The sequence below is a fragment of the Engraulis encrasicolus genome, chromosome 4, assembly GCF_034702125.1.
Source record: "Engraulis encrasicolus isolate BLACKSEA-1 chromosome 4, IST_EnEncr_1.0, whole genome shotgun sequence".
NCBI lineage: Eukaryota > Metazoa > Chordata > Actinopteri > Clupeiformes > Engraulidae > Engraulis > Engraulis encrasicolus.
In genome coordinates this window covers 34,286,519-34,299,018 of record NC_085860.1, presented here as the reverse complement: position 1 = coordinate 34,299,018, position 12,500 = coordinate 34,286,519, and the positions used below count along the sequence as shown (strand labels likewise).

Here is a 12,500-nt window from a genome sequence, read left to right as displayed (position 1 = left end):
GCGTTCATTCCAAGCAATTAGAATCCCTTCTAATTAGTCCGGGGCTAGTTGGGGACACTCAGATGTTGTAGGTTTTGGCTGCACTTGGCTGCACGGGCTGCACTCTGCAAGGTATTTGGACTGCAGTGTCCTGTCATCTGTGAGCAGCAGTGACCCATGCTGTCCCTGTTTTGTCTCCTTCCCGTCCAAGCACTGTGTTTGATAAACGCCGACCTGTCCGGGCAACTGCGGTCGCTGCTGCTGGCATGGTCAGGTTTGGGCTATGTATGCATACTATTAACATTACATTACATTACATTACATTTAACAGATGCTTTTATCGCTTAAAAAAAGAGAACATGATGAGTAACTCACAATGTGACGAGAAAATACAGAATGCGCAATTCATTTATCATAACTACGAATCATTGTTTATTATTACGTCTGTTATTATTTATTCCAAGCACTTTGACTTCATATTATGTGAATTCCGTTCTGTGTACTGAGTTCATGCTGCCTGCTACCATTTTCATTGACGTAGTTCTGCCCAGTCCAGTCATTCAATGAATCAAGAGCCATAAATATGGAAAAATATATTAATAATTTTTTAATATACATATGCACGTTGCCTTACAGTTCACATGCCCACTTCAGTATCCCTTAACGAGAATCAGTAGTCTCCTTTTTGTGAAACTGAAAGAGTAGCAGCCGCTTGAGGCTCAGCACCTGCCCACACACCTCGGTAAAGTGCACTCACTGTTTGACTCCACTTCTCCACTTTGAAGTCTGCCCTTTAAAAATGTGTGACTCAAAGCACAGTAATTAGGCCCACGTACACACCAGCCATATGTGTGTATAGTGTTGGACTAACAGGTCCAACTAAGGCTGTTTCACACCACTAGTTCAATGATTTGGTTCAATCACCAGGCAGTAAAATTACTCCTACGCTGCAGCAGTCAAACTGGGTCTACTGTCACATGATCAAGTGAATTAATTAACGTTGTTCTCATTGGCATCTTGTATTTTATATTTATCTTATCCTCAAATGATTTATAATAGTTTGTTGATCCGCAATAAAGTCGACCGAGATCACACTGTTAGGTGTTCATCCACTTGATTTTGCACATACCTGAATTCAATTCATGCTTATATACCAACAACAGCGAACCAGACTAAGGAGCTATGCATTGGTCATTTTAAAGTCCTCAATGGACATGTCATCGTAAAAATGCAGACATTTACTTCACAGAATGCCTTGATCAAGAAAGGTTCCTCTTTTCACACTCTTCAACAGACTGATTAGCTTTTGCTCCAAATTAGGGATGCAACCGATTAATCGATCAATGTGTTAATCGATTAAAAAACATTAATCGACAATTCAACTGACAAGAGACCCAGGTGAAATGGGCATGTGAAGAGTGTGTGTGAAGAGGGGTGTGAATAGCGGGAATATTTAAATAACCTTTGTATTAAAGAATTGAAACAGAATTAATTTAAATGTGGTATTTTATCTGCATTTTTAATCATTTTTTTTTAAATTTAGTAGTTTTTTTTCAAGGAACATTGAGATTTCGGGGGTAAAACGTCGCTTATCAATTAATTGTAAGTCGATCGATAAGGCTATGAACTAATGATTAATGAATTAATCGATAATTTGCATCCCTACTCCAAATGCACCATTAATTGCACACCAGTTGCTGTCGGTGTGTTACACGTCCCTAAAGGTCTTTTGCTGTGTAGGAACTAGTGGCAACGATGTTTGTCATCCTCCCTCAACCACCTTCCCTCTCTATCTATCTCTACATCTCTCTCTCTCTCTCTCCCTCGCTCCCTCTTTCTCTACCAGAAGCTGGCACTTACACTTTGCGTAATCAAGTTTGTAAAGATCTTGAGCAAATATAGACACACAGCTGTGTTGAGGCTCGTTAAAGGTTTGTGCTGCTGTTTGTGTGACTGTGAATGGATCTCTCTCTTTTGACCACATAATGTCCGTGGCCTAATATGTGTTTTATCCCTGAAGCATGAACAGGAGAAGGGGAGAAAGGAGAGAGAGTCCCGCTGCCAAGGAAAGAGAGAGCAGCAGCCTTTCGAGTCAGGATTCAGGGTCGCATTGAAACAGTATACCCCTGTTAGCCTCTCAAACCCTGCTCCCATTATTTAGTCTAGAGGGTCGAAGGCTTTTGTCCAATCAAAAGCGGTAATCTCTGCAGGACTTGCTACGATGCCAGGCCATCTTTTCGTTGGTGAAATGAAGTAGTGGTTATACATAGTTTCTTCTTCCCACATATCGACCGAGCTGATCCCATGGAATCAATGTGAATGTGAATTTAATTTGCTTAGTGATTGTGATTTTTTTTCATAGACTTTCCCGATCGAAAAAGACAACTCTCTGCGTGTTATCCTGTTCTGTAAGTGTTAGCGTTTTTTTCCCCCCCGAAAAGGCTTCCTGCGGACACGGTTTGTTTCAGCTGGATAGGCACATTTCGATGAGATATCCTTTCTTGAACAGGGGAGCGCAGTGGCCTTCAGTGGAGCACAAAACCACAGAGTAGAGAGACGAGGTTTGCGCTCGCTGTCTCTCTCTCTACCTCTCCACCTCTCTACCTCTCCACCTCTCCACCTCTCTACCTCTCTTGTTCTCTCTCTCTCTCTCTCTCTCTCTCTTGATCTCTCTCTCCCTCTCTCTCTTTCCCTCTCTCCCTCTCTCCCTCTTTCCCTCCTCTCCTGGCCTTGTATTGTGGTGTGTCTGCCAAGTCTGAATGCTGAAGTCGGGGCTGGTGGAGTGTTGAGTAGAGGTCTCTGGCTCTGGGCCTCACCAGAACCACTACCCAGCCAGCCACAGTTCCCAATTCCATCCAACACACACACACACACACACACACACGCACACACACACACACACACACACACACACACACACACACACACACACACACGCGCGCGCGCACACGCGCACACGCACACACGCACATGCACATGGATAAATACACTAAATAACACACCCATACAGACAATCGCTTACATACTTGCATGCACGTACACACACACACACACACACACACACACACACACACACACACACACACACACACACACACACACACACACACACACACACAGACACACACATGCACTCGCACATATATCGTGGAATATGCACATATGCATACATGCATACATACACACTCACATGCCTTCTGGCCAATTGCTTTCACAAGTCTAATCCTCCTCCACGAGTGACCTCATCCCTGCTAGCTGCATATCAGGTTTCTCCTTCTCCAATGGCCCACCCTGAAGACCCACTCATAGCCTACACTCGCGCGCACACACACACACACACACACACACACACACACACACACACACACACACACACACACACACACACACACACACACACACACATTCCATGCACAAGTATATCTGTGTGTGTGCGCGCAGTATATCTGTATATGTGGTTGAGTGCGTCTGACTCTGTGTGAGTCTGTGTACCGTGTGTGTGTGGGTTTGTTTGTGTGTGTGAGTCTGTATACTGTGTGTGCGGTTACGCTTGTGCATTTGAGTATGCTTGTCCGCTGTGCGTGCTTGTGAGTGCATTTGTGTTTGTATGTGTGAGAGTACTGTGTGAGTATACTGCCTGTGTGGGTATGTTTGTGTGTGTGCGACTATGTTTATGCCTGTGTGGGTGGGTGTGTTTGTGTGCATGTGAGTATGCCTGTGCCTGTGTGTGTGTGTGTGTGTGTGTGTGTGTGTGTGTGTGTGTGTGTGTGAGTATGCCTGTGTGTGTGTGTGTGTGAGTATGCCTGTGTGTGTGTTTGTGTGAGTATGCCTGTGTGTGTGTGTGTGTGTGTGTGTGTGTGTGTGTGTGTGTGTGTGTGTGTGTGTGTGTGTGTGTGAGTATGCCTGTGTGCGTGTGAGTATGCCTGTGTGTGTGTGTGTGTATTTGTGTGTATGTGTGTGTGTGTGTGTGCGTAAGAAAGTGTGGATGGCAGGATAATAAGCAGGAGTTAGCATTATTGTGGCTCCGCTGTGGCAGAGGGCATCTGACCAAAAATGGGGAAATTGAAGCCATTCCTCCCCATGAACGACACTTTCAGCCCTCCTCGCTGAGCCAGCACGAGCTCCGTGACAAACTCCAACTCAAACTGAACTGAAAGCACAGGCAGGCACAAAACGCAACTACAACTCACATTGAAGGTAGAAAAGCACACAATATAACACAACTCCAACAACTCAGGCAGAAAGCAGAAAGACACACAACGCAACATAACTCACTCAGATTGAAGGCAGAAAAGCACAAAAACGCAACCCAAGCCAGATTGAAAGCATGAACATATTCGGTTCAAACAAACTTAAACTATGTAAATGCATGAAATCACAGCACAACCAAGTGTGAAGACATACAACACAATCCAACTCAGATTGAAGGCATAAAGAGACACAAAATAACCGACAACTCAAGGCTAAAGGCATGAAAACATGCTACGCAACCACAGATGTTTCTCGTCAAGACAGTGTTTGTGCTGAGTACCCCAAAAAATCTCTCTTCATTCCAGGGTATCATTTCTTATGGAAATTACCCTTCACTCTGAGACAGTGAGTGCTTTTGGTGGCGGTTGTGGTGATGGTGGTTATATGGCAATAGCATTTAGTAGTAGCAAAGTCATTCTAATAGAAAGACTCTGATGCACACAGTGTTACCACCCTCGATTGGTTGCCTTAAAAGTTGCCAGTGAATGTTGCTGTGTTAAAGGTGCACTGTATACTGTAACTATACTGTAAACTAGCGGTTTCTAAGTATTCGTTATGACTGCACTTTGGGGGATCTTCTCCGTGTCCGCCGTTTTGAATGTCCAGAAATATATTTTTAGCTGCAAAACCTACTGTACTTTGCTTAGTAAATATTAGTTGATTATATAGCAAATATTCATGAAATGATCAAATTGGGCAATAGGCAGCACAGTGTCAATGAGCTGGATAGTTGCAATGCCTACTCTGGCCACCATCCAGTGCACCTTTAGATCAACCCATAGTCAAATGTAAAACAGTAGTGTTGGTCCTACTCCTTAAGTGGTGAATTAACATTGCAAAATGCACTATATAGTGGTGTATGATGCAGTGGGAAGGCTCTCGCGCCTGTTCTCCACATTCTTAGCTTTGTGGCTGTTGGCACCAACCTGGTTGCTGACCGTGTTAGACCTACGTAGCCGTCTATCCCAACTCCCAACACGAATCAACAACTGAGGTCTGGACAGCTGCAGTAAATTGTGTTTTTTCTTCATTTACACCAGGCTGTGTAGAGTGGCATACATAAAACTTTTGGAGTGTGGACTTAACTGTCTGTGGCCCCTGCCAAGGATAGAGACTTGTCCTTTTAAGTCTTTGTGTTGCGTGTGTGTCTGACTGAATGTGTATCACTGCAGGCACGAAGCTGTTGGAGAACTGCTGCCTTTACCAAACAAGGCCTTCATAGTTTTCGGCAAACATTTTCATCTGTAGCATGCCAAAGATATAAAAGATAAATATACGAAAATCTACACATACAAATTGTGTTTTCACATATTTGCAGCACTGAAAATGTGAAGACACGACACTAAGAATTTCTATGCAAATATCAAGAGCCAGCAACATTTTTTGACATTGACTAACAACTATTTACATAGTGTTTATATGAAAGCAGTTATTTGTGAATTGCTTTATGTAACTTTTGAGTAAAGTAACTATTTATACTGGGCAGTCACTCTGGAATGTTAAATGCAGCTTCACACTAGCTGCTAACATCCATAATGAAACGCTTCTGGTGTATCTGTAATGTCCTGTCCCTTGAGCCTGAAGAGCACTTGAGAATAAAATACTATAGCACAGGGGTGTTGTGGCGCTGCGTGCTAAGACACTGTTGCATATGCGGGTGACCAGGGTTCGAGTCCGGATCGGGTCCTTTCCCAACCTTACCCCGTCTCTCTCTCCCCCACTCACGTCCCATTGTCTCTTCACTGTCCTGTATACATAAAATCCCCAAAACCATTTTTAAAAAGACCTTACGCCCAACAAAATAGAACAACATGCACAGAAAGTATTCTGATGTGTTAATTTGAAGTACAAAAGATGCGAAAAATGTAGCGTTAGCAAGTCTATTATTGGTGAGATGGTGAGAGAAATATGGGTGCGAAATTAGATCAAGAGAGGCATTATCAGTTCACTGAAAGGTTTCAAATAACATCAAAGGTTTATGGCTGCGTTGTAATTTAATTATAATTTTCACAGGCATAATATTTTTTTTCAAAGCAGAACAACAGAAGTGGCTGATAACAATGCAAAATACAATAGGTTTTATTTATTCCAACTTGGTATTAATATAGAGCCCTGATTCCAATAATAAATTCAGATCCAGGTCCAGTATTTATGCTGCTTAGCAAAAGTCCATCCATGTGTGCATGCGTATGTGTGTTCATGCGTCCACGATAACTTGGAAGACTGGACACATTTTGAAGAAGTCTTGCGTAATGTGCCGTAAGAGACAGATGATCAACCTTTGGAGCCCAACACTTTCATGCAATCAAAATCAATGACTTGCCAATGAATTCTGTTAAATAGACTGCAAGTGCTGAATTAATTTTGCAACGTTTACTGTGATTCCGTTTTCATTGCACAGTACATCCGGTTTGTGTTTAAGTCTGTCCACTCTTCAAGATTCAGAATCAATATTTTGAGGGTCAACGTCTACCTATTTTCATTGCCCACTCACAAGATAATATAACATTTCTCTCTCTCTCTCTTTTCCCCTCTCTCTCTCTCTCTTCCTCTCGCTCTCTCTCTCTCTCTCTCTCTCTCTCTCTCTCTCTCTCTCTCTCTCTCTCTCTCTCTCTCTCCGTCTCTGTAGTGAAGTACATCCGTGAGGTGTCCCCGCTCTTCAAGAAGCCCTCCATGGTGGCCGACCTGCCCTGGGAGGGGGGCACGCGCTCCCACTCCCCCAGCTTCAGTGGGGACGAGCTGCCCCACACCAAGCACGGCGGCCCAGGCAAGGACCGCAAGGTCATCCCCCTCAAGATGAGCTTCATCAGCCGCAACCTCACCATGCCCGACATGGAGAACAAGTGGGTGTGCTCTTTTGCCATTGTGTATGTGTGTGTGCGAGCGTGTGTGTGTGTGTGTGTGTGTGTGTGTGTGTGTGTGTGTGTGTGTGTGTGTGTGTGTGTGTGTGTGTGTGTGTGTGTGTGTGTGCATATACACACAAACGTGCATGGACACATTCATATAGGCACATACATACACCAACATACAGATTTACAGACACACAGGGACACTAAACACACACACACGCACGCATGTACGCACACACACACACACACACACACACACACACACACACACACACACACACACACACACACACACACACACACACACACACACACACACACACACACACACACACATACTTGTGCATGGAATGTGTGTGTGTGTGTGTGTGTGTGTGTGTGTGTGTGTGTGTGTGTGTGCGTGCGTGTGTGCGTGCATGCGTGTGTGTGTGTTGTAAATATAGAAAGAAAGAAAATGTTTTGTTTGTCTTTAACTGCTATACTTGACGGACTTGTAGAACTTGTGCCATGTGCCTCTCATGTTTCTGGCAATTGTTTTTTGTAGGGTGCGGCGTTTGTTAGTTTGTGGTATGCGCCATGAGAGCTCTTACTTGGAGAGCTCTTATTAAGTACTTTCATATTGATAATATACTATTGGTCTCTAAGTGAGTGGGTTGGGATTTGTTGATGTTTGTTGACGTGTGTGGCATTCTTAAACAGGAAATTTGGCATTTTCACTTTGGCCATACCATCAATTTGCCCAAGTTGGCATATGATTAATAGAATGTGTGCTGCCTTGGCTGTTGAAGGCTGCCTAGTGCTCTTCCCCAAATAAGTTAACAATATTCAAGTGCATGATTCACTCACTAATGTTTTATTGCTGATATATCACATCGGGAGACACACAGAGGTTCTGAGGGGTGGAGGTGGGCGGGTGGTAGGGGTTACAAATTCAAATGTTAAAAAAAGAATGAAAATCTGCATTGTAAGCAAAGATTGTAACTCTGTTTTGGGATTAACAAAAAGAGGTAAGAAAATCAATATTAGAAGCTTATTAAATGACCGGTACTTAGAATATTATTGAAGATGGTTGTGTCCGTAACTTTCTATTTTGGCCACACTGCTCTGTCCTGACCGCTACACCCTCCCCATATATCTCAAGTTCATAATTCCATGCATAGTTTCTTGACCTGGCAGAACCAATAGGTCAATTCAAGACGTGAGACAAGACAATAAATCTGACGATGCTGGAGCTGAAAAACATGGTTCGTTCTGAATAAAATCAACTAAAGTGAAGCAGTGTGTGTGCTGTGATGCGGTTCAGCAAAAACCAATTGCGACGATGTTCATGCCTTTGAATGTCCCAGGTTGACAAGCCAGAGCCGCTCTGATCTGTCAATAACGCATAGAGGGAAAATGATGAAAGTTAATTAGACCTTGATGACCTGTTTGCTTTGGTCTGTTCAGGTGCACAGTAGTAACTGTATGTTCAAAGCTTCACCAACTACCTTAGCTGCCTGTTTGCTTTGGTCATTTCTGGCGTACATGTACAGTAACTGTGTATTGTGTGTGCCCATCTTCATCCATATCCGTACCCAGGCTGCTGGAGCTGCACTCCCCGGATGGCCAGCACACAGTGGTGCTCCGCTGCAAGGACGCGTCCTCGGCCCAGGCCTGGTTCACCTCCATCCACACCAACATCGCCGCCCTGCTGCCCCAGACCCTCGCCCACGTCAACGCCTACCTGAGCGCCCCCACCGCCGGCACACACACGCACCCCCAGCTGAAGCACATCGGCTGGCTGGCCGAGCAGGTAACACTACATACAGGGGTTACAGTACAAGGCCGTCAATCCACCATTTCTGGAAATAAGCCCATTTCCCACCTCCCCTCAAGTTAAGTAGTTTGGTTAGGCCCTGCCGGGGCTTAACGGTAGGGCACTGAGTGACTATGACAGCGACCCAAGTTCGATTCCGGCCCGGGTCATTTGCCGATCTCTCTCTCTCCACTCATTTCCTGTCTCTCCTCCTCTGGCCTGTCAAAAATAACAACACAAGGTAGAAAAACCCCTAAAAAAAGTTTTTTTTAAAGTTTAATATTTGGTTTTACCTTTCTCCTGTACTTCCCCGCCGTTTTCTGAGTCTGCCGACACGACTTGTACCTTAAAGCAGGCACTTATCATTGATCTGGATGAGACCAGCTAGCAGCTGGTTGCATTCACATTTCCCATGAGCATATTTCCAGAAATGGTGGAAAATCGCTTTTCTCATTATTGTGTCCATAACTTTATGTACATGTAGTCTTCTGTCCTCAACTTTGAGTCGAGCTCCTATGTAGTAATCTACTGTATCTTTGTGGAACAGTACAGTGTATGTGGCCTTGAGTGGGGATGGTTTTATGGTTGGATGGTAGAACTGGGAGGGAATGGAGGGGACTGGCAAAGAACTCGGAAACATGACAAGACAAGTGGTGGGAAAGAAGATTTGTCATCATGTAGTCAATGTGGTCACAGAATATGCATACACCACACACACACACGCATACATACGCACATGCACGCACGCACGCACGCACGCACACACACACACACACACACACACACACACACACACACACACACACACACACACACTTCCAATCACACATACACAGGCAGAGAGAGAGAGAGAGAGAGAGAGAGAGAGAGAGAGAGAGAGAGAGAGAGAGAGAGAGAGAGAGAGAGAGAGAGAGAGAGAGAGAGACCTAATAAGAGATCATTGGGTTTACATACTCTGCGTATCTCAGTACAGACTCATTAATGCGGTATCCAGTACACAGTTCCTTGTCCAGTCCCCAACCACTTACCGTCAATCAAGAAATGTTTTTCCACTTCTAGTTTCGCCAGTAACAACACAACACAATGTACCTTAGATGAAGTGCTGCCAAATGATTTGGAACCAGAAACAAAAACCCTGTGACATTTTGACCGATATTTTTTCTGTGTTAGTGGGGACATCTGGTGTCCATATGTATAGTATCACAAGACACACAGAGACATACGGGCGGACACGCACACGGATGGACAAACACACACACACATACACACACACACACACACACACACACACAGGCGCGCGCACACACACGCACACACATGCACACACATGCGGACGGACACATACACACAAACACACACATGCATACACAGTCGTGCATGCACCAACACACACACACACACACACACACACACACACACACACACACACACACACACACACACACACACACACACACACACACACACACACGGTCATGTACACACAGGGACGTGTACTCACAAACATAATAGTATGTACACCCCCACAAAAACACCCCCAGATTCACATGTTTCTCGCTTGATGAGTTCATGTGAGAGTCTATCTTTGGTTACTGTACTTCCCCTGTTCTGCTCATGAACTTTGCTAACACTGCCCTATATTCTGCTGACCGCAACATGGTCAAACAGGGCCACTGCAGTAACAGTAGTAGTAGTAGTAGTAAGCATTAATCCCACACAGATATCCCCAGTAATGACATAATGCTTTGATTTTTATTAAATTGCAGTCGTCACAAGGATGGCCTATTTAGAATTTTCATTAGCAAAATGTGCGTATGAATGGAGCTCTTGACCCACTTTACAGTATCCCCACATTACCTCAAGTATTTTTAAGGCAAAGGTCTTCTGTACAGTGCAGCGCAAATACAGTGTGACAGTGTTTGATATAACCTGGTTCTCACGTGATGGTTGTTACCAACCATCTGGAACATTGACAATCGCTTAGCTCTGGAAAGGCGCGGGTGTGTTCAAAACAGCTCAAACCTGATTGGAGAATTCACGTGGCTTTTTTTGAATCACTACTACTTCAGCCACTTACTTGTACCCATCCCCGCGATTCTGATTGGACCTCCCATGAAATATCTGATGCCGTTCGGGCTCGTCTAAGATTTCCAGACCCTCGTGCAAACTCACGAAATTTAAAGAAGATGCACGAAGCACGAAGGGTCTAGCCAGGCTAGTTTGATATGCAACATGCTGCATTTGCTACACTCCTCCATTGGGATACATTCTGAATTAGGTACAGGTATTAGTTTCATGTCCAGCGTACAGCATTTTTTAAAAGATATATTTTTGTGCTTTTATATTATTTATTATTCAGACAGGACAGTGCAAGAAGGTCAGGAGATGAGTGGGTAGAGAGATTTGGGAAGGATCGGGCAATTACCTTAGCTCAGACTCGAATGTGTAGTGGTATAGCACCTTAGCCCACTGAGCCACAACTCCCTTTAAAAGTTAATTTTTTTTTTTGGCCCGTGGCTCTAACGGTAGGACACTGGGCTGCTACACTGACGATCTGGGTTCGATTCGGGGCCCGCGTTCCTTTGCCAAACCTTCCCCCTCTCTCTCACTCCCCAAAATGTTTGCTGTCTCGCTTGACTGTCCTGTCACTAAAAAGTCTAAAAGTCTTTAAAAAAAATTGTACAGTTAGGGCCATAAATATTTGGACATCTGCACAATTTTCATCTTTTTGGCGCTGTACACCATCTCAATGGATTTGAGATGAAACATATGAGATGTACATTAACAGCAGACTTTCAGCTTTAATATGAGGGTGTTTGCGTCCAAATCGGGTGAACTGTGAGGGAATTATGACATTTTCTATCAGTGCCTCCCAATTTTTAAGGGACCAAAAGTAATTGGACAGTCTAGTATTTATACATCAAACGTTCAATTTTTAATTATTTGGTTGCAAATACTTTCCAGTCAGTTACAGCCTGTAATTTGCAATCCATAGACATCAATAGACACTGGGTTTTATCCCTGGTGATGCTATAGTGAGCTCTCTATTACAACAGTCTTCAGTTCCTGCTTATTCTTAGGGTATTTTCCCTTCAGTTTTGCCTCCAGCAAGTGAAATGCTTGCTCAATGGTACTCAGGTGAGGTGATTGACTGGGCCATTGCATAATATTCCACTTTTTTGGGGTAGAAATGGCTTAGTGGCTTTCCCATGAAGCTTTGGGTCATTGTCCATCTGCACTGTGAAGCATTGTCCAATGAGTTCAGAAAACCATTAGGTTTAATATGACATGATAATATAGCCTGAAAATCTTCAGAATTCATCCTGTGCCTTTTGTCGGTAGTCATCATCATCAATAAATACAAGGGGAAAATCGTATTGACAGATATGCATGCCCATACCATGACACTGCCACCACCATGATTCACTGATTGGGTGGTATGCTTTGAATCATGAGCAGTTCCTTTCCTTCTCTATACTCTTTTCTTCCCATTACTCTTGTACATGATTATTTTTGTCTCCTCTGTCCAAAGGATGTAGCTCAAGACCTATAAAGTCTTTTTTAGACGTTGTTTGGCAAAGCCGAATCTGGTATTGCTATTTCTGATGCAATCAATTATTTACATC

The 12,500-nt window shown here is 43.9% G+C and overlaps 1 protein-coding gene across 1 annotated transcript in view; it reads left to right on the top strand.

Annotated features, from left to right (window-relative positions):
* The window catches only part of sntb2 (syntrophin, beta 2), a 33,857-nt gene that overhangs the window by 7,836 nt on the left and 13,521 nt on the right, over nucleotides 1-12,500 (top strand). The window contains exons 2-3 of the mRNA XM_063197289.1: nucleotides 6,860-7,073; nucleotides 8,658-8,871. Of these exons, the coding sequence (XP_063053359.1) occupies nucleotides 6,860-7,073; nucleotides 8,658-8,871 (428 nt within the window). The remainder of the gene's footprint in view (nucleotides 1-6,859; nucleotides 7,074-8,657; nucleotides 8,872-12,500) is intronic.